The sequence below is a fragment of the Siniperca chuatsi genome, linkage group LG20, assembly GCF_020085105.1.
Source record: "Siniperca chuatsi isolate FFG_IHB_CAS linkage group LG20, ASM2008510v1, whole genome shotgun sequence".
In the NCBI taxonomy this organism is placed as follows: domain Eukaryota; kingdom Metazoa; phylum Chordata; class Actinopteri; order Centrarchiformes; family Sinipercidae; genus Siniperca; species Siniperca chuatsi.
Window position 1 is genome coordinate 26,628,965 of NC_058061.1, and position 21,483 is coordinate 26,650,447.

The 21,483-nt window shown below is 41.2% G+C and overlaps 2 protein-coding genes across 6 annotated transcripts in view; both read left to right on the top strand.

Moving 5' to 3' along the window:
- chrm3b (cholinergic receptor, muscarinic 3b) overlaps window positions 1-2,079 on the top strand; it is a 28,036-nt gene extending 25,957 nt beyond the window's left edge. For all 5 annotated transcript variants that reach the window (XM_044178654.1, XM_044178651.1, XM_044178652.1 and 2 more), the window contains one exon: window positions 818-2,079. In XM_044178654.1, coding sequence (XP_044034589.1) covers window positions 818-1,338 — 521 coding nt within the window. In that variant the 3' untranslated portion in view covers window positions 1,339-2,079. The remainder of the gene's footprint in view (window positions 1-817) is intronic.
- Window positions 2,080-9,906: 7,827 nt separating this feature from the next.
- Window positions 9,907-21,483, top strand: part of fmn2b (formin 2b) — a 64,944-nt gene continuing 53,367 nt past the window's right edge. Inside the window, 2 exon segments of the mRNA XM_044178650.1 lie at window positions 9,907-12,369; window positions 17,546-17,796. Coding sequence (XP_044034585.1) covers window positions 10,724-12,369; window positions 17,546-17,796 — 1,897 coding nt within the window. The 5' untranslated portion in view covers window positions 9,907-10,723.

The following is a 21,483-nucleotide window of genomic DNA, read 5'->3' on the forward strand; positions in this document are numbered from 1 at the left end:
CGTTTGTGGCGTGTGTGCAGAAAAGGCTTCTTTCGCATCACTCCCATACAGCTTCTCCTTGTGCAAAGTGCGCTGAATTGTTGAACGATGCACAGTGACACCATCTGCAGCAAGTTGATGTTGTAGGTCTTTGGAGGTGGTCTGTGGGCTGTTTTTGACCGTTCTCACCATCCTTCGCCTTTGCCTCTCCAATATTTTATGTGGCCTGCCACTTCTGGCCTTAACAAGAACTGTGCCTGTGGTCCTCCATTTCCTCACTGTTCCTCACAGTGGACACTGACAGCTTATATTTCTGCGATAACTTTTTGTAGCCTCCCCCTAAACCATAATGTAGAACAATCTTTTTTTTCAGGTCATTTGAGAGTTGCTTCCCCCATGTTGCCACTCTTCAGAGGAGAGTCAAAGAGAACAACAACTTTCAATTAGCCACCTTAAATACCTTTTCTCATGATTGGATGCACCTGTCTATGAAGTTCAAGGCTTAATGAGCTCACCAAACCAATTGTGTGTTCCAATTAATCAGTGCTAAGTAGTTACAAGTATTCAAATCAACAAAATGACAAGGGTGCCCAAATTTATGCACCTGTCTAATTTCGTTTTGATGCATATTGCACATTTTCTGTTAATCCAATAAACCTCATTTCACTACTGAAATATTACTGTGTCCTTCAGTTATTTGATAGATCAAAATGAAATTGCTGATCCAAACACCCAAATATTTATAAATGAAAATCATGGAAATTGTCAGGGTTCCTAAACTTTTGCATACAACTGTACCTGATGTCTAATCCATCTATCTATCTATCTTTCTATCTAGATGGTAAGAAATCTAGAAAGGTGAAGAAAAACAAGTGTAAGCAACCATCGTCATCCAACAAAATTCGAAAAGGGTCACAATCAAACCCTGTCACCTCATCGCCCGCTGACCAAACACCTATTGCCATCACCATGAAAGATGCTGCGGTGGCCAAACGCTTTGCCTCTAAGGCCAAGACAGAGATCAACAAGCGCAAGAATGAAAAAAAGGCAAATGAGAAGAAAGCAGCACGGACACTCAGCGCCATCCTGTTTGCCTTCATTATGACATGGTTACCATACAACATCATGGTGTTGGTCAACACGTTCTGTCAGGACTGTATTCCAGAAACTCTTTGGGCACTGGGCTACTGGTTGTGTTATGTTAACAGCACAGTCAACCCAATGTGCTATGCCCTGTGTAACAAGACCTTTCGGACAACTTTCAGGGATATTTTGATGTGCCAGTGGAATCAAAGGAAGAACAAGCCTCATTTTCATCAGAGGAAGGCTGTGGCTTTCAGGAAAAAAGACCCAATGTAGAGTACAGTAGCAAATTGTTAGATGGATCTGTGTTTAAAGATGCATTTCCTGATCTATATTCTGAGTTAGAATGCCATATACAAACCTCAAAGAGTTCCCAGTAAAACACATAGAAAGAAGAAGGCCATATTCAGACCAAATCAGGCGTTGTAATGATTAGCTGCAGGGTTGCGGGGCGATGTGGGGGTGTGGGCGTGTTTATTAACGTAACCGTTGTGAAACAATCAGAAAACAACGTTTTATTTCTCTGATTCACCGGCTTCTCGCTACCAGTACTCCCTCTCCTCATTCACTCTCTAGCTCGCTCGGCCACCACTCCCTCTCTCTCTCTCTCTCTCTCTCGACGCTGGGTACATGAAATAAACCAAACAAGGACACAACTGGGTCTGAATCTGCCCTAATGCTTCTTAAACATTTGATAGCCAGTTTACTGTCTATTGAAATATTGCTTTGCTATAAATGATAACCTGGATGTCAGCCATGACATCTGGTACACTTAGCAAATTTATTAAAACAGTTTTAGAGAGGTGTCCATTCATCTTTATGGTCATTTTGGAGAGTGTAGTTTCTGTTTCTGTTTAATTGTATTGTTTTATTGTATTATTTTAAGAGGTGTTTCTAATATTAACCAATGGGCATTAGTTTTAGGTATGTCTATAACATAAAAATACTGTAAATACACTCTTATTCAAGATCTCCAATATAGTTTAGTTTGGAAATTTTAAATTTTAAAATCTGTCTTGTAGTACCCTGTTGTGACTCTCCTGTGTGATTAAAATTCTGTTCAAGGGCTGTGGTTCAGACACTTACTGAAATAGAATAAACCAAATCAGTAATAGATTAGAGAAATTGTTTTCTACTATAGAAACCACCAATGAGGACATAGTTGATTGATACCTTGGTTGAGTCAAGTGATCAGTATTGAATGATTATTATTCAGTATTGTAGTATGAAGCTGCTAACAGAAATGTATTGTCAACTGAAAACTATAACACTGTGTGACACTGACCCTTATCCCACTTTAGTGTCTGTTCATATGTGGAAATACTATAGAATAGTTTAATAATGTGAAGATACATGCTCACTGAATATTTGGAAATAATGTAACAGTATCACATGTCAGCTTGCTAAACTGCAACGCATACTGGGAGGGCCGCGTTCAGTGCAAGTGTTGTGGACCACATTGTGAGTATCCAATGGAAGGGGAGAAAATGGACATTTTTTGACACATGACTTAACCTCAGCTTATAGCATATTACACTGTTGGGGTCTTACATGGGCACAACTATAGCCTGACAGTGCCCTGTTCTGTCGGTTAAAATACAAGAAATAATGTAGCCTACTTGGTGGAAACTGAACACTACTGGAAAAGTACATGGGAGAGGGAGGCATCACACAACAGCGATGCATGAGGCTCTGAGAGAGGACCACAGCAACCTCCCTAAACAGAATCCAGTCACCATCACAGCTGAGCTCACCAAACCAATTGTGTGTTCCAATTAATCAGTGCTAAGTAGTTACAAGTATTCAAATCAACAAAATGACAAGGGTGCCCAAATTTATGCACCTGTCTAATTTCGTTTTGATGCATATTGCACATTTTCTGTTAATCCAATAAACCTCATTTCACTACTGAAATATTACTGTGTCCTTCAGTTATTTGATAGATCAAAATGAAATTGCTGATCCAAACACCCAAATATTTATAAATGAAAATCATGGAAATTGTCAGGGGTTCCTAAACTTTTGCATACAACTGTACCTGATGTCTAATCCATCTATCTATCTATCTTTCTATCTAGATGGTAAGAAATCTAGAAAGGTGAAGAAAAACAAGTGTAAGCAACCATCGTCATCCAACAAAATTCGAAAAGGGTCACAATCAAACCCTGTCACCTCATCGCCCGCTGACCAAACACCTATTGCCATCACCATGAAAGATGCTGCGGTGGCCAAACGCTTTGCCTCTAAGGCCAAGACAGAGATCAACAAGCGCAAGAATGAAAAAAAGGCAAATGAGAAGAAAGCAGCACGGACACTCAGCGCCATCCTGTTTGCCTTCATTATGACATGGTTACCATACAACATCATGGTGTTGGTCAACACGTTCTGTCAGGACTGTATTCCAGAAACTCTTTGGGCACTGGGCTACTGGTTGTGTTATGTTAACAGCACAGTCAACCCAATGTGCTATGCCCTGTGTAACAAGACCTTTCGGACAACTTTCAGGGATATTTTGATGTGCCAGTGGAATCAAAGGAAGAACAAGCCTCATTTTCATCAGAGGAAGGCTGTGGCTTTCAGGAAAAAAGACCCAATGTAGAGTACAGTAGCAAATTGTTAGATGGATCTGTGTTTAAAGATGCATTTCCTGATCTATATTCTGAGTTAGAATGCCATATACAAACCTCAAAGAGTTCCCAGTAAAACACATAGAAAGAAGAAGGCCATATTCAGACCAAATCAGGCGTTGTAATGATTAGCTGCAGCAGGGTTGCGGGCGATGTGGGGTGTGGGCGTGTTTATTAACGTAACCGTTGTGAAACAATCAGAAAACAACGTTTTATTTCTCTGATTCACCGGCTTCTCGCTACCAGTACTCCCTCTCCTCATTCACTCTCTAGCTCGCTCGGCCACCACTCCCTCTCTCTCTCTCTCTCTCTCGACGCTGGGTACATGAAATAAACCAAACAAGGACACAACTGGGTCTGAATCTGCCCTAATGCTTCTTAAACATTTGATAGCCAGTTTACTGTCTATTGAAATATTGCTTTGCTATAAATGATAACCTGGATGTCAGCCATGACATCTGGTACACTTAGCAAATTTATTAAAACAGTTTTAGAGAGGTGTCCATTCATCTTTATGGTCATTTTGGAGAGTGTAGTTTCTGTTTCTGTTTAATTGTATTGTTTTATTGTATTATTTTAAGAGGTGTTTCTAATATTAACCAATGGGCATTAGTTTTAGGTATGTCTATAACATAAAAATACTGTAAATACACTCTTATTCAAGATCTCCAATATAGTTTAGTTTGGAAATTTTAAATTTTAAAATCTGTCTTGTAGTACCCCTGTTGTGACTCTCCTGTGTGATTAAAATTCTGTTCAAGGGCTGTGGTTCAGACACTTACTGAAATAGAATAAACCAAATCAGTAATAGATTAGAGAAATTGTTTTCTACTATAGAAACCACCAATGAGGACATAGTTGATTGATACCTTGGTTGAGTCAAGTGATCAGTATTGAATGATTATTATTCAGTATTGTAGTATGAAGCTGCTAACAGAAATGTATTGTCAACTGAAAACTATAACACTGTGTGACACTGACCCTTATCCCACTTTAGTGTCTGTTCATATGTGGAAATACTATAGAATAGTTTAATAATGTGAAGATACATGCTCACTGAATATTTGGAAATAATGTAACAGTATCACATGTCAGCTTGCTAAACTGCAACGCATACTGGGAGGGCCGCGTTCAGTGCAAGTGTTGTGGACCACATTGTGAGTATCCAATGGAAGGGGAGAAAATGGACATTTTTTGACACATGACTTAACCTCAGCTTATAGCATATTACACTGTTGGGGTCTTACATGGGCACAACTATAGCCTGACAGTGCCCTGTTCTGTCGGTTAAAATACAAGAAATAATGTAGCCTACTTGGTGGAAACTGAACACTACTGGAAAAGTACATGGGAGAGGGAGGCATCACACAACAGCGATGCATGAGGCTCTGAGAGAGGACCACAGCAACCTCCCTAAACAGAATCCAGTCACCATCACAGCGGCAGACATCCAAGAAAGAGTCTCAGGTATGAAAAACTGGACAGAGGGAAGGTAGTCCACACAGAAGGGGTCTCACTCCCAGAAGGAACAATAGCAGACATTGAGGATGGTTACAAGTACCTTGGAATACCACAGGCAAATGGCAACCTCGAAGAGGTAACAAGGAAAACAGCAACTGCCAAATACCTCCGATGAGTAAGGCAAGTCCTGAGAAGTCAATGGCAAGAACAAGGCCCAGGTAATAAACAGCTACGCCCTGCCAGTGATCAAGATACAAACCATAGACGTTAAGACGCGAAAGCTCCTCATCATGCATGGAGGGTTCCATCCCAAATCCAGCACCCTGAGACTGTACGCTAGCCGTAAGGAAGGCGGCCGTGGACTAGTGAGTGTGAGAGCCACTATCCAGGATGAAACATCCGAGATCCACAAGTACATCCAAGATAAGGCCCCAACAGATGACGTGCTCAGGGAATGTCTCAGGCAATGGGGAACAGAGGAAGACGTGCTGGAGGAAGGACCATCATGGGAGGACAAACCCCTACATGGGATGTACCACCAGAACATAACTGAAGTGGCTGATATCAATAAATCCTACCAATGGCTAGAGCGGGCCGGACTGAAGGACAGCACAGAGGCACTCATCATGGCTGCACAGGAGCAGGCCCTGAGCACCAGAGCAATAGAGGCCCAGATCTACCACACCAGACAAGACCCAAGGTGTAGGCTGTGCAAAGAGGCCCCTGAGACAATCCAGCACATAACTGCAGGGTGTAAGATGCTGGCAGGGAAAGCATACATGGAGCGCCATAACCAAGTGGCTGGCATAGTGTACAGGAACATCTGCACGGAGTATGGACTGGAAACCCCGAGGTCAAAGTGGGAAACACCTCCAAAGGTGGTAGAGAACGACGGAGCCAAGATCCTGTGGGACTTCCAGATTCAGACTGACAGAATGGTAATGGCGAACCAACCAGACATCGTGGTGGTGGACAAACAGCAGAAGAAAGCCCTTGTGGTTGACGTGGCAATACCAAGTGATGGCAACATCAGGAAAAAGGAACATGAGAAACTAGAGAAATACCAAGGGCTCAGAGAAGAGCTGGAGAAGGCCTGGAAGGTGAAGGTGACAGTGGTGCCCGTGGCCATCGGAGCAGTCGGGTTAGTGACCCCCAAACTGGAGGAGTGGCTACAGTAGATCCCTGGAAGAACACCAGACATCTCGGTCCAGAAAAGTGCAGTACTAGGAACAGCAAAGATACTGTGCAGAACCCTCAAGCTCCCAGGCCTCTGGTAGAGGACCCGAGCTCGAAGTGATGAGACCACCCGCGGAGGGTGAAGGACAAAGTTTTTATATATATATAAAAAACACAAGCACAACTGCTATCATATATATATATATATATATATTTAGGGTTGTTTGCAGGAAGGTGCAGAGGGATGAATTTAAAATTATACTCAAATTCAGGAAGGAAGATAAGCAAGTTAATCTAAGTCCAATAGCGTTAGGGAGCTAGGGAGCTGAAAAAGAAGTTAGGAGAAGTAAAAATGGCCAAGATTCTTTGAGATGGGAACTTGTTGATAAAATGTAGAAATGAATAACGGAGAAATAAAGCTTTGCATGTTGAATATATTTGCAAAAAAGCAGTGTGTGAAAAAAGAGTTCTGGTTGAGAATAAAGTTAACTGGGGAGTGATAACAGGTATTCCCATTGATTGATTGTCAAAAACAATAAATGGTGAGAGAGTAGAAAGGTTGCCAATGCTTCAGGACTTGAAACTTACCAAGTTTCAAGTCCTGAACATAAGCCCTTACCAGTCAGGGCTTATGTTCCTCCTCCACTTCGGTGTTACAAATGCCAGAGGTATGGGCATATAGCGATGGGTAACAAAGGGAAGTAAAGGTGTGCCAAATGCAGAGGCGTTCATAGATTTAAGGACTGTGGAGATAATGTGCAGGCTAAATCTTGTAATGGCCAGCACAATGCGGCATATGGGAAAAAGAGCAGTTCACTTCAACAAGTGAAAACAGCTAACAACATAAGTTTTGCTGAAGCAGTGAAGACAGTGCAAGGACAAAAGGGAATAGAAGAAACAAGACAAAATCAGTCAAAGTTCAACATCAGGAAGTGGTCAAAGATGGCAAACTAATACAGAACTGACAGTGGATAAGCTGATTTTGTTCATTGCTAATGAAATCAACTGTGCAGATCAAGTTAAACACAAAACTGAAAATCAAAATTATTGTGAAGGGAGCAAAAAAATTATTGGCTATAAAAGTTCTGTCCTGGGATCAGATCAACAAAATATGTATGTTATTTTAAAATGGGGGGGGGGGTTGATCACAATATATGTTTTTCTTTTTTTTGCCCCTGCATCCTGGGAGCGCAGTGTTCTAGTCGGATAATATGGTATTATGAGATCCTTAAGATATGATAGTGCCTGGATTTTAAATTCTATTCTAAATTTTACAGGGAGCCAGTAGCAGAGAAGCTAGTATTGGAGAGATATGATCTCTTTTCCTAGTTTTTGTCAGTACACGTGCCGCAGCATTCTGGATCAACTGGAGTCTTAAGAGACTTATTCAGCAGCCGGATAATAAGGAATTGCAGTAGTCCAGCCTAGAAGTAACAAATGCATGCACTACTTTTTCGGCATCATTTTGACACAGGATGTGCCTGATTTTTGCAATATTATGTAGGTGAAAAAAGGCAGTCCTTGAAGTTTGTTTCATGTGGGAGTTAAAGGATAAATCAAAGATAAAGATCAAAGATAACTCCGAGGTTCCTTACGGTGCTGCTGGAGGCCAGGGCAATGTCATCTAGAGTAACTATATCTTTAGATAATTTGTCTCGGAGGTGTTTGGGACCAAGTACAATAACTTCAGTTTTGTCAATTTAACATCAGAAAGTTGTAGGTCATCCAGGTCTTTATGTCCTTAAGGCATGCTTGAAGTTTAGTTAACTGGTTAGTTTCATCTGGCTTGATCGATAGATAATTGGGTATCATCTGCATAGCAATAAAAGTTTATGGAGTGCTTCCTAATAATACTGCCTAGAGGAAGCATATATAAGGTGAATAGAATCGGTCCAAGGAACTCTGTGACTAACTTTGGCGGATGTGATGGTCAATGGTGTCGAACGCAGCACTAAGATCTAACAAGACAAGTACAGAGACAAGTCCATTGTCTAATGCAATTAAAAGGTAATTTGTAATTTTCACCAGTGCTGTCTCTGTGCTATGATGCACTCTAAACCCTGACTGAAAATCCTCAAATAAACTATTGTTTTTTAGAAAGTCACACAACTGATTGGTGACTGCTTTCTCAAGGATCTTAGAAAGAAAGGAAAGGTTAGATATAGGTCTATAGTTGGCTAAAACCCCAGGATCAAGAGTGGGCTTTTTAAGAAGTGGTTTAATTACAGCTACTTTAAAGGATTGTGGTACATAGCCTGTTAATAAAGACAGATTGCTCATATCCAGTAAAGAAGTGCTAATTAAGGGTAAAAAGTCTTTAAGCCTAGTTGGAATGGGGTCTAAGAGACAGGTTGATGGCTTAGATGAATTAATTGTCGAAGTCAGCTGAAGAAGGTTGACAGGAGCAAAGCAGCCAAAACACACATCAGGTTCTACAGCTGTTTCCAACGTTCCTGTGTTTGAAGACAAGTCGGCACTGGTTAAAGGCAGGACTTGATGAATTTCTTCTCTAATAGTCTGAAAACAGTGTCCAGATGACTACGACTGAAACCTTTTCTACGATAGAGCACTCCTGGACGAATGAGGCACTACATTGTCTTATTCTCTAATAGTTAAAATTTTATCATTAAAGAAGCTCATGAAGTCGCTGCTACTGAGAGCTATAGGAATACATGGTTCACTAGAGCTGTGATTCTCTGTCAGCCTGGCTACAGTGCTGAAAAGAAACCTGGGGTTGTTTTTATTTTATTATTTTATTATTATTAATGATGAGTAGTAAGCTGCTCTGGCATTACGGAGGGCCTTCCTATATGTTTTAAGACTGTCTTGCCAGACTAAACGGGATTCTTCCAGGTTGTTGGAACGCCATTTCTTTTCAAGTTTTCATGATGTTTGCTTTAATTTGTGGGTTTGGGGGTTATACCACGGAGCCTACCTTCTTTGTTTTATTATCTTCTTTTTTAGAGGAGCGATAGAATCAAGTGTCGTTCGCAGTGAGCATGCAGCGCTATCAACTAGATGGTCAATTTGGGAGGGGCTGAAATTAATATAGGAGTCCTCTGTTATATTGAGATAACACATTGAATTAAATGCAGATGGGATCGCTTCCTTGAATCTAGCCACAGCAATATCAGATAGACATCTAGAGTAAGATTTTTTGCCTAATGGCGTGTAGCCCAGTAATAGGAGTTCAAAAGTTATTAAATAATGGTCCGATAAATAAGGATTCTGTGGAAAGACTATTAAATGTTCAATTTCAATGCCATATACCAGAACAAGTTTGAGGGTGTGGTTAAAACAGTGAGTGGCTTCATGTACATTCTGACAAAAGCCAATCGAATCTAATAATGAGATAAATGCAGTACTAAGGGTATCATTTTCAACGTCACTGGAAAAGAAAAATGGACTGCACCCATAGTGTGAAGAAACCTTGGAATGTAATACATTTTTGATATGGGGAAACATAAAATTAGGTTAAAAACGGATCTACCATAACATTAAACAGAGCCAACATGGATAAGAAATCCATAAAGTGCTAAGAATTTTTTTCTAATTTGAACATCTTTATTTCAAGTGGGCAAACTCCCTCTGCTGAGGAAGATCAGGTGATATGATTGAAAGCTCCAAAGCTGCTACTGAGGGGACCTTGTAGTGAGATTGGGTTTTTTTTCAACTAAATTAATCTTAAAAGTTAGTGGTGTTTTCTAAAAATTAGAATGAAAAATATATGAACAATGAGCATTGAATGACCCTTTTTGTAATTTAACAAATGGCTCACCTATATTTTTTTAAGAATAAATATTTGTGTGTGTTAACTATTAAACAGAAAATGAGGGCTAACTCACACTTAGCACTATGGGTAATGTAGGCAGGAGTCTGTACAGCAGGGTGTACATTACCATCCTCACCTCCCAGCATCTTTATTTCTCTCAGGTCTTTTTACCCTTTTTTCCAGCAGGCCTGGCTTTATCTCCCCATCCCAGTTGCTCTCCATCTCTCCCAGTCTGCATCGCTATCAGAGCTCCACTGAACATGCAGTGCCTGCGTCACTCCTTTCAGCAGATGGAGAGGAGGATGAGGGGGAGGGTAAGACAGAGAGAGAAAGGGGAGGAGGAAGAGGGAGCTGTATCCCTCCCTTGCATCAGCGTCAACATCACAGCCACGCCAGCCTTCGTCACCGGAAAACAACGAGGAAGATTGTCGCACAACAGAACTAGAAAAAACACCATCAGCAGCAGCTCCTCCTCCTCCTCCATCAGACGTGTATCCACAGATTAGGCCAAGACGGTTCTACCTTCCCAAGGTACAGGCATCTAAAACCTCCCCCAGGCACGAGGAGCTCTCCCAAGAATGACCTGAGAGGAGAGGCAGGAATCCATCAGACGCTCTCCATCAACATGGGCAACCAGGAGGCTAAGCAAAAGAAAGCTGCAGCAGCATCGGGTAATGGAAGCTACCCTTCACTGGATGAAGGATGGAGAGAGGGAGGAGGGGACATGACAAAAAAGGGAGGAAAGAAACTCCACGTTAAGCATGGAGGTAAAGGAGCAGGCAGTGGTGGAGGAGGAGGGGTGGTATATGGCACAGGACCAGGAAAGAAGAAAAACAAATCTGAGTCCAAGTCGTCTGTTTTCTCCATCCGTAAGAGAAAGGGCAACCTGAAAGGGAAAGGAGATGCATGTTTGTCAGTAACAGGCTCAAAGGAGGACGTTTTAGTATCTCAGCATGACGAACTGGATAGCACAAAAACACCTGAAATGTCTGCAGATGAGCTTGGACAGTCGGACACTGAAACTGCTTTCCCTGAAAAGAAAAAGAAACCGGAGCATGGGAAAAAGGATGGAAATGGAGCAGAGCAGAAACAGGAGATGCAGCGGAAAGCCTCGACAGCAGCAACATCTCCTACAGAGGATGGAGGGCAAAAGGGAGGGAGCTCAGGGTCGGACACAGATATCTACAGCTTCCACTCAGCAGCTGACCACGAGGATTTGCTAGCGGACATCCAGCTCGCAATAAGACTCCAGCACCAACAGCAGCATGGGGGAGTTAACTCAATTGTTGAAGCACAGGGAGGAGGAGAAAGGGATCTGAGCTGGGGAGGAGGAGAGGGGAGGAGGAATCAGAGTAATGGGGTAGTTAAATTAACTCCTGAGGTGCTTGACCTGACCCCAGAATTAGAACTGGGGTCTGATGCCCTGTCATTCCTAGAGACGGGAACTCTGTCTGGCTCTGTCAAGCACACAGACCAGCCACCAATACTTCACCTCCCCTTTCAAACAGAGGTGCACGAGAGGAGGGAGAAGGAGGAGGTGGAGCATCCGGAGCTAAATCGGAAGGGGCAGAGGGAGAGAGAAGCCTCTCTTTGTGTTGCCACAGGCACAAAAGACCAGCATGCTTGGGTGCAGCAGCCCCCTCTCTCAGCCATCACCATGGCTACTGCCGGGGGGGCAGCAGTCAGCCCAGTTGCCATGACAACAAGTGGTAACAGCTTCCCTGATCTCACATTTGACAGTGCTGGGAAAACCCCAAGGGAGGAAGAGGAAGTAGGAGGTGAAACCCGGCAAGAGGAGGAGAGGGAGGCCGGGGTGGATGTGGATCTCAGTTCTCCACCTGCAGTCAGCCACGACAAAAGTCCTGAACCCACTGAAGGGCTCAGCTCAGGGACCGTGTTTGAAGAAGGTGAGGGTAATTTGGGCTCGGGTACCAGTGCAGAGTCCCTTGAGGACTGCCTGAGCGCTGGATCAGAATCCAACCACTCTGCTGCTGCCAGCACCAGTGCCTCCCCCTCCAACCAGCAGTGCAGGAGGAGCAGCGTGTGCTTCAACCCACTGCCTCCCCAGGAGAGCCCCACTTTGGCCAAACGACTCCTCCGGTCTACCCACTCCTCCACATCCTTTAGCCCTGTGGTGAAACCTTACCCTCCCATCTTCCCCTCCTACATCAAGACCACCACCAGACAGCTTAGCTCCCCAGGACACTCCCCAGCCCTGTCCCCCTCCCACAGCCCCCTGTCCCCGCGCAGAGCCCACCATCACCTCCACAGGTATCTGGGGTGTTGCAGCATGTTAATTGTACTAATTATGTTACTTACTTACGTTAATTACTAAAACTAGTTTTGTTTTAATTTTGACATGGCGGTATGACGGCATGCTTTTTAACATTAACTTTGATTTGATTTTTAACTATCATCAGGTGATATCAGCGTTATTGGATTGTTTTGGGCATCATTCCTCTTGGTAAATACTCACTAAGTTAATTGCTGAGGTCTAGGAATGTGGTGTAAAATAAAGTCAGACAGGGCAAGAAACACGAGGAGTCTGATGATCAGGCAGGTTGTAAACAAACCCCCAGGTAAGTAAAACTTGGGAGACAAAATGGTAAAATGATAAAATTATAACTCAACCTTCCAGCACAACTTCCTGGTTAAACTCTGACCTACTGTACTTAACCATAGCTGTGTATACACAAGGTTTTTCTGCGCAGTGAGGGATTATTAGCAACATTTCAGGTGTGGTTTGGGTTTTACCTCCAAATAAAGTGGTTTACATCATCTGGCTAAACTGTTGGCTAAACGGCTTGTTTACAACTTGTCTGATTGTCTGTGTGCCGTGTAGGAATATCGCCATGTTCCCAGATCTCAGCAATTACCTTAGTGAGTATAATGTCATCATAACTGATAGAAATAATGCCCAAAGCTATGAAAATAATAAACTGGAATTGATCCTTCACTAAGCCCTGCCCCTATTTAGTTGCTATTGTTATGCCTATCAAGCATTCCAATTTTGCACTGAACGTATGCAATTAACAATAATAGTGGCAGATTTACCATCGTAATAGACAAAAGCAGCTGTCAGTGGCAGATTTAATCTGCTGTAGCTAGCTAGCTAACTAATGTTAGCTCCATGAGTTGGATGAAAACTCCATCTCTGCGTGACTTATGAAAATCCGAACCCTGACAAGGGGTATTAAATATGCGTTTGATGACTACATACATGATATTATGATAACTCAGTGCTATGTAATGATGCAAAAAAGGCTAACCTAAAGCTAAGTTAAGCTAGCTAAAGCTAAGAGGTCCCAGGTCATTATCCTCACCAGTTGATGATCCATGTAGAAGTCATGGAAATAATGGGGCAGCAATGTTCTTCTTTTGCTGGAAGAGGTAGATATCCTTAATATACAGTACTATAAGAAAACCTATGCCATTCAGAAGTTCTCTATAGAAATACATAATAAGTAGCAACATGGACGTTATGCTTTATTATTAATATTTTCAAACAGTGTTTCACTTTTACTTGAGAAAAAACTTTGAGGATGAAATTTGATAGTAGCAACTGGGACCGGTGTTACACTGACTTCCACACAGTGGATGTTCCAGTCCTGAATGGGGCTTTTTGTAACGTCATCTATAACCCCACAAAATATTGTATGTAAACAAACACTGTTTAATCCATCTCTTAACTTTTTGCTCTTACACAACCACCCAAAGTCTTAAGATACTGAGTATCACTCTCAAACCATGTACACCACTTCAGAATGTGAAGAAATTCAAAGACTGACAGGTCTGGCATGCCTAGTTACTATTGTTAAGCTATGATTGGACAATTGTTTTACCACAGTTTTACCTACACCAAGGTGTTCAAAAAACATCTAAAATCTATATCAAGAAAGCACTTTCCAAAAATACTTTAAACATTCTACAATATCATAGATTACAATGACGATACCCGTGTTTTCACGAGTTTCACCAAAAATCACATAAGCCCCTTTCAGACATACAAAGTTAAACTGATGGCAATTTAACATGTCTGTCTCATGTCTGAATAAGGACACTGGTCACTTTTACATAAAAGTCATGACGGCAATATTAGTAGGTTGGACCTAGTAACATTTCTGTACTACTTTCACCACAATGAAGTGTAAAATGAATGCTGTCAGATTAAGGTAAAGGCTGCAGCAGCACAAGATGAAACAGAGAGTGAGAGAAATGTGCGTCTGGAACTGCCTTTTAGATCAATGTATTTACCCTAATTATCATCTCTCATGCACAATACCATTTAAATAAACTTGGAAACACTGTGAAAGTTGTTAATTATGTTACTTACTTACGTTAATTACTAAAACTAGTTTTGTTTTAATTTTGACATGGCGGTATGACGGCATGCTTTTTAACATTAACTTTGATTTGATTTTTAACTATCATCAGGTGATATCAGCGTTATTGGATTGTTTTGGGCATCATTCCTCTTGGTAAATACTCACTAAGTTAATTGCTGAGGTCTAGGAATGTGGTGTAAAATAAAGTCAGACAGGGCAAGAAACACGAGGAGTCTGATGATCAGGCAGGTTGTAAACAAACCCCAGGTAAGTAAAACTTGGGAGACAAAATGGTAAAATGATAAAATTATAACTCAACCTTCCAGCACAACTTCCTGGTTAAACTCTGACCTACTGTACTTAACCATAGCTGTGTATACACAAGGTTTTTCTGCGCAGTGAGGGATTATTAGCAACATTTCAGGTGTGGTTTGGGTTTTACCTCCAAATAAAGTGGTTTACATCATCTGGCTAAACTGTTGGCTAAACGGCTTGTTTACAACTTGTCTGATTGTCTGTGTGCCGTGTAGGAATATCGCCATGTTCCCAGATCTCAGCAATTACCTTAGTGAGTATAATGTCATCATAACTGATAGAAATAATGCCCAAAGCTATGAAAATAATAAACTGGAATTGATCCTTCACTAAGCCCTGCCCCTATTTAGTTGCTATTGTTATGCCTATCAAGCATTCCAATTTTGCACTGAACGTATGCAATTAACAATAATAGTGGCAGATTTACCATCGTAATAGACAAAAGCAGCTGTCAGTGGCAGATTTAATCTGCTTAGTAGCTAGCTAGCTAACTAATGTTAGCTCCATGAGTTGGATGAAAACTCCATCTCTGCGTGACTTATGAAAATCCAACCCTGACAAGGGGTATTAAATATGCGTTTGATGACTACATACATGATATTATGATAACTCAGTGCTATGTAATGATGCAAAAAGGCTAACTCTAAAGCTAAGTTAAGCTTAGCTAAAGCTAAGAGGTCCCAGGTCATTATCCTCACCAGTTGATGATCCATGTAGAAGTCATGGAAATAATGGGGCAGCAATGTTCTTCTCTTTGCTGGAAGAGGTAGATATCCTTAATATACAGTACTATAAGAAAACCTATGCCATTCAGAAGTTCTCTATAGAAATACATAATAAGTAGCAACATGGACGTTATGCTTTATTATTAATATTTTCAAACAGTGTTTCACTTTTACTTGAGAAAAAACTTTGAGGATGAAATTTGATAGTAGCAACTGGGACCGGTGTTACACTGACTTCCACACAGTGGATGTTCCAGTCCTGAATGGGGCTTTTTGTAACGTCATCTATAACCCCACAAAATATTGTATGTAAACAAACACTGTTTAATCCATCTCTTAACTTTTTGCTCTTACACAACCACCCAAAGTCTTAAGATACTGAGTATCACTCTCAAACCATGTACACCACTTCAGAATGTGAAGAAATTCAAAGACTGACAGGTCTGGCATGCCTAGTTACTATTGTTAAGCTATGATTGGACAATTGTTTTACCACAGTTTTACCTACACCAAGGTGTTCAAAAAACATCTAAAATCTATATCAAGAAAGCACTTTCCAAAAATACTTTAAACATTCTACAATATCATAGATTACAATGACGATACCCGTGTTTTCACGAGTTTCACCAAAAATCACATAAGCCCCTTTCAGACATACAAAGTTAAACTGATGGCAATTTAACATGTCTGTCTCATGTCTGAATAAGGACACTGGTCACTTTTACATAAAAGTCATGACGGCAATATTAGTAGGTTGGACCTAGTAACATTTCTGTACTACTTTCACCACAATGAAGTGTAAAATGAATGCTGTCAGATTAAGGTAAAGGCTGCAGCAGCACAAGATGAAACAGAGAGTGAGAGAAATGTGCGTCTGGAACTGCCTTTTAGATCAATGTATTTACCCTAATTATCATCTCTCATGCACAATACCATTTAAATAAACTTGGAAACACTGTGAAAGTTGTTGAGGAGATCGATCTTCTCAGATCAGATCAGTATAAAAACTTTTAAAAGAAGTTTAAAAAAAATCCTCTTACAACCACAGCAGTAATCAACACTCTCTCCCTATACTTAATAATTCATGCCAACTACGTGGATGAATATATTAATATCCAGCAAAACACTTTACATACAGCATATGTAAAGACTTAAACGATAGTCCCAACTTAATGCCCTGTCATTCAGTGAGTGTGAACTGTTGGATATTATCCAACAGACAGTGGAATTCACTCTCTAATAACAATAAATGAGGAAATTGATCAGTGGATTCACTGTCGCGAATGTCCCTCATGTCCCTCACAAAAAACAGTCTTCATCCTCACTATCATAACATTTAGAATTCACCGCTGTTCTCTCTCTTTCTTGCGCTCTCTCTCAAGGTGCCAGATATCGCACGTGCACGCAGCTTTTTCCGTAAATGTCATGTTATGTCTGAGTGAAGCGTAAGGAACTTAACATAAAAGGCATCTGTTTGAATGACAAAAAGCCATCACTTTAACAGATAGATGAAGCAACAGTGTTCCATATTCCATATCTGAAAAGGGTTTTACTTATCAATACTGCAAGCATTTCTGCGAAGCATGCAATAATGTTTCAGATTTCTACTTTCTTTCCTTCCAGACAGCCTTTTCTTTCCATTAATCTTCATATAGTATTAAAATCAACTTGCAAAGACAAAAACATCCTTGTGATATGCATTCCTTCACAGTTAGCATGATGCCTGCTTTTGCTACTGTCAAAGTAACATTATTGTGTGAAAATGCAGTGGAAACTTCAGTGGGTCAGTGCCCCTTCAACAACATACCTTTGATATCAATAAAGGTATACATGGTGTTTAGATGGGTTATCTAAATGAAGCAAGTTTTAGGTTTTTAAAAGTTGATTTTCATGCATATGTAAATTAATGTAATCCATTGGCTGCCTAAAAGGTGCAAAAACAAAAATCTGAAACACCACAGCATACTTTAAAAAATAGTATGCATTGAAAGTACAGTAGATTTATACTGAACAGGCTACAAAATGCCAGAACACTGATTTGGTCCTTCAAAACCTATTTTCATTTTATCATTGTAATGACAGGACAATGGCTGAGTATCACCAAGTCAGTAGGCAGCGCTCTCAAAGCTTTGCTGGGCCTCTGAGTCGCTCTGCTGATTGGACAGAGGAGCTTGAGAGGAGGCTGAAGAGCAGAGAGGAGGATGGAGGAGGCTCTGGATGTTCAGGAGAATATCTGGTAGGCTACAGAGGAGGAGGCAGCCAACCCATCTGTGCTACCAGAAGATCATCCTGTGGACAGGTCTCTACCTGTGGCTTTCAGGACGTCTTCACTGGTGAGTACAGAATGGTCTCACTTTCAATTCATTCAATGATTATTGTTTCCTGGGGGCAAGAAGAAAGCAAGAGATTAAATGTAACAAGTATGCATTAAAGCTAGGGTAGGTAACATTTTTTCACTGTGTTATTTTATTTTTCTTGTTGTGAAGCACTTTGTACTTTGTTTTGATAAGTGCTCTATAAATAAAGTTTTATTATTATTATTATTAACATTGGACAAACTAGCAAGAGACAGCTAGATTTTGAAAGTATCCATCTGAAAAAATCCCACCCCCTCCTTTCAGGCCTCCCTCCAAAGTCACTCCCCCAAAACACATTTTCATGCACAATGAGTGCACAGCAGAGTGTGCGCAGGTAGACAGGTAGACAAGCAGGTAGGCCAGCCAATCAGGATGGGCATATTACAGGCCTGCAACAGCCACAGATACTGGATTTTTTTCATTTATTTCCAGAGCATTTGATTTATTGATTGCTGTCAGGATGTAAAGAGAATTTCAACAAATATAACAAAAAATACTTCTGAAATACATTACTTACCTTAGCTTTAATGGCTCTGAGGACAAAAAATAGATTGTATGCTTTTAAACCTGGAAGTCTTCTGATTTCTGAATATCGAGGAGAGCAGCTAGAAGTCAGCATACAGAAGATGACACACATCCAAAGCACTAGTAGACTATGGGAGGATGTATACAAAGTAGAAAGACTCAAAGTAGTTGCATTTGACTATGGTCGCTGGTGTCGCTAACTTCACGTTTCTCAAAATGGAGCTGCCAATAATCAGAGTTGGTTTGTCAGCGGGTGTGTCGCTGAGTGGGGAGAACTTGTTAGAAACGTGAACAGGGTGGTGGTAAACCGTGGGCTTCTGCTTAGGGCTATGCTTTCCTCGGACAGTCACCCAGTCTCCCTGGCAGCTCCCGAGCAGCCGGGAGATGGCTAACAGGAGCTACCTCTGGTCGGTCCGCACCGGCTACTGGGGACTGGATAACTACAGCAGCTAAAGATTGAGGTCCAATAGTGCGGAACCGCGTTTCCAATTCACTAAGCTTCGCCTCCAATGCTACAAATAAACTACATTTATTACATATACCATTATCACTAAAGGAGGCACAGGAATAGCTAAACATTTGACACACCAAGCAAGAGAGAGGATGCTTGCTTAAGGCATACTTGAAGTTTAGCTAACTGATTAGTTTCATCTGGCTTGATCGATAGCCAAGTTTCTACATCACATTTTTTCCTGGCTATTTTTTTACCTGCATGTTTTAACATGATAAAAGTTTTTAGTCATTGTATGGATTTAAGTGATTTTAAGCTGGCTGTCAACTCAGCGTGGTTTACCAGACTGCCTCCATTGCTGCTAGCTCAGCTAGGTTTGTTTTTAGTCCAGCGGCTAGGCTAGCCAGTCGCTTTCATTAAGGATTTTAAATTTTTAGCACTTTTACGGACTAACTGGAAGTCTGATGGCTGAGTACGGATCTTGCCACCTTACCGTCTCAAAGCTGAAGAAAAGCATCGCTTGTCTGGAAACCGAGCTCAGCGAAAAGACAAGCTCATCCTAGACTACTCCACTGTCACCTCGGCTCAGGCAAAACACCTTGCAGTCCTCAGCTCCTCTGGCTGCGGTAACCGAATGCGACCATCCCATCTCACTCCCCTGACTGCTCCACTCCAGTACTGGACAATGATCCCACTCTTACGTGGCTTGGCTCCACCATCAATTCAATTTTCAATTCAATTTTATTTATATAGCGCCAATTCATAACAGAAGTTATCTCATTGCACTTTTCCTATAGAGCAGGTCTAGACCGTACTCTTTATAATATTAATTACAGAGACCCAACGAATCCCACCATGAGCAAGCATTTGGTGACAGTGGCAAGGAAAAACTTCCTTTAAGAGGGCAGAAACCTTGGACAGAACCACGGGAGAGAGAAGATGTTGAGTTAGTAACATGCAGTAATGGGATAAAAATGCATACAGATAGAGAGAAGGAAAGAGGTGCATCATGGAAGGTCTCCCGGCAGTCTAGGCCTATAGCAGCATGACTAAGGGATGGTTCAGGACTCACCCTTGACAGCCCTAACTATAAGCTTTATCAAAGAGGAAAGTCTTAAGCCTACTCTTAAATGTTGAGATGGTGTCTGCCTACCAAGCATCTCTAACCCCATGAAGCCGTTTCAGCTAAGCCTGAAGATCTATGCAGTGGGACAGCAGTGGAAAGCATGCTTTTATTTCGGATCCAATTCCTACACTGGGTCGTGGAACTGGCCGCTTTAGCAGGATCCTCAGACTTCATACCTGGCTCCAGTCTGTCTGCAATACCCATGACACTGGTTTTATTCACTATTTTAACTTATTCTGGGATCGCTCTTTCTTGTTTGCATGAGAGGGTCTTCACCCAAACAAGTCAGGTAGTCGCATGCTGGCAGCTAACCTGCAGCGCGCTGTACTGTCCTCCTCACATAATTGACTATTTACATCACCTGTTTCCCCCTCACTCTTCTTCTTTCTCTTCTCTGCCCACCATAAACAGCCACAAAACAGCCACACATCTGCTGTCACTAACTCCCCCTTGTGGACTGATCATAGTGCTACTCTGTTGAGCCCGGATCCCTCTAGCGCTACTTTTTAAATTCCTGGAGTAATTTTGCATAGGTCCTTAATACAAAACAGACACAGCCAACACAGCAATAATAATAGTTTAATAAAGAACTCCATGAATTTTTATCTAATCTTGTTTTAAATTTTGATAGAATTGTTCTTTGTGGTGATTTAATATAGACAGATTGATCATATCCAGTAAAGAAGTGCTAACTAAGGGTAAATGTTCTTTAAGCAGCCTAGTTGGAATGGGGTCGAAGAGACAGGTTGATGGCTTAGATGAAGAAATTGTTGAAGTTAGTTGAAGAAGGTCGATAGGAAAAAAGCGGTCTAAATATATATATATCAGGTTTTACAGCTGTTTCTAAGGTGGTTGTTTTTATTTTCCTCTATTAATGATGAGTAGTAGGCTGCTCTGGCTTTATGGAGGGCTTTCCTGTACAGTGGTGTGAAAAAGTGTTTGCCCCTTCCTGATTTCTTATTTTTTGCCTGTTTGTTACACTTAAATGTTTCAGAACAAACAAATTTAAATATTAGTCAAAGATAACACGAGTAAACACAGTTTTTAAATGAAGGTTGTTATTATTAAGGAAAACAAAATCCAAAACCTACATGGCCCTGTGAGAAATAGTGATTGCCCCACCTGTTAAAACATAACTGCGGTTTATCACACCTGAGTTCAATTTCTCTAGCCACACCCAGGCCAGATCCAAAGAAATTCAGGAACAAATGAGAAAGATTGTTATTATTAAGGAGACGGTGTAGTCCTCATTCGTCCAGGAGTGTTCTATCGTGAGAAAAGGTTTCAGTCGTAGTCATCTGGACACTGTTCTACATTTATTACATATACCATTATCACTAAAGGAGGCACAGGAATAGCTAAACATTTGACACACCAAGCAAGAGAGAGGATGCTTGCTTAAGGCATACTTGAAGTTTAGCTAACTGATTAGTTTCATCTGGCTTGATCGATAGCCAAGTTTCTACATCACATTTTTTCCTGGCTATTTTTTTACCTGCATGTTTTAACATGATAAAAGTTTTTAGTCATTGTATGGATTTAAGTGATTTTAAGCTGGCTG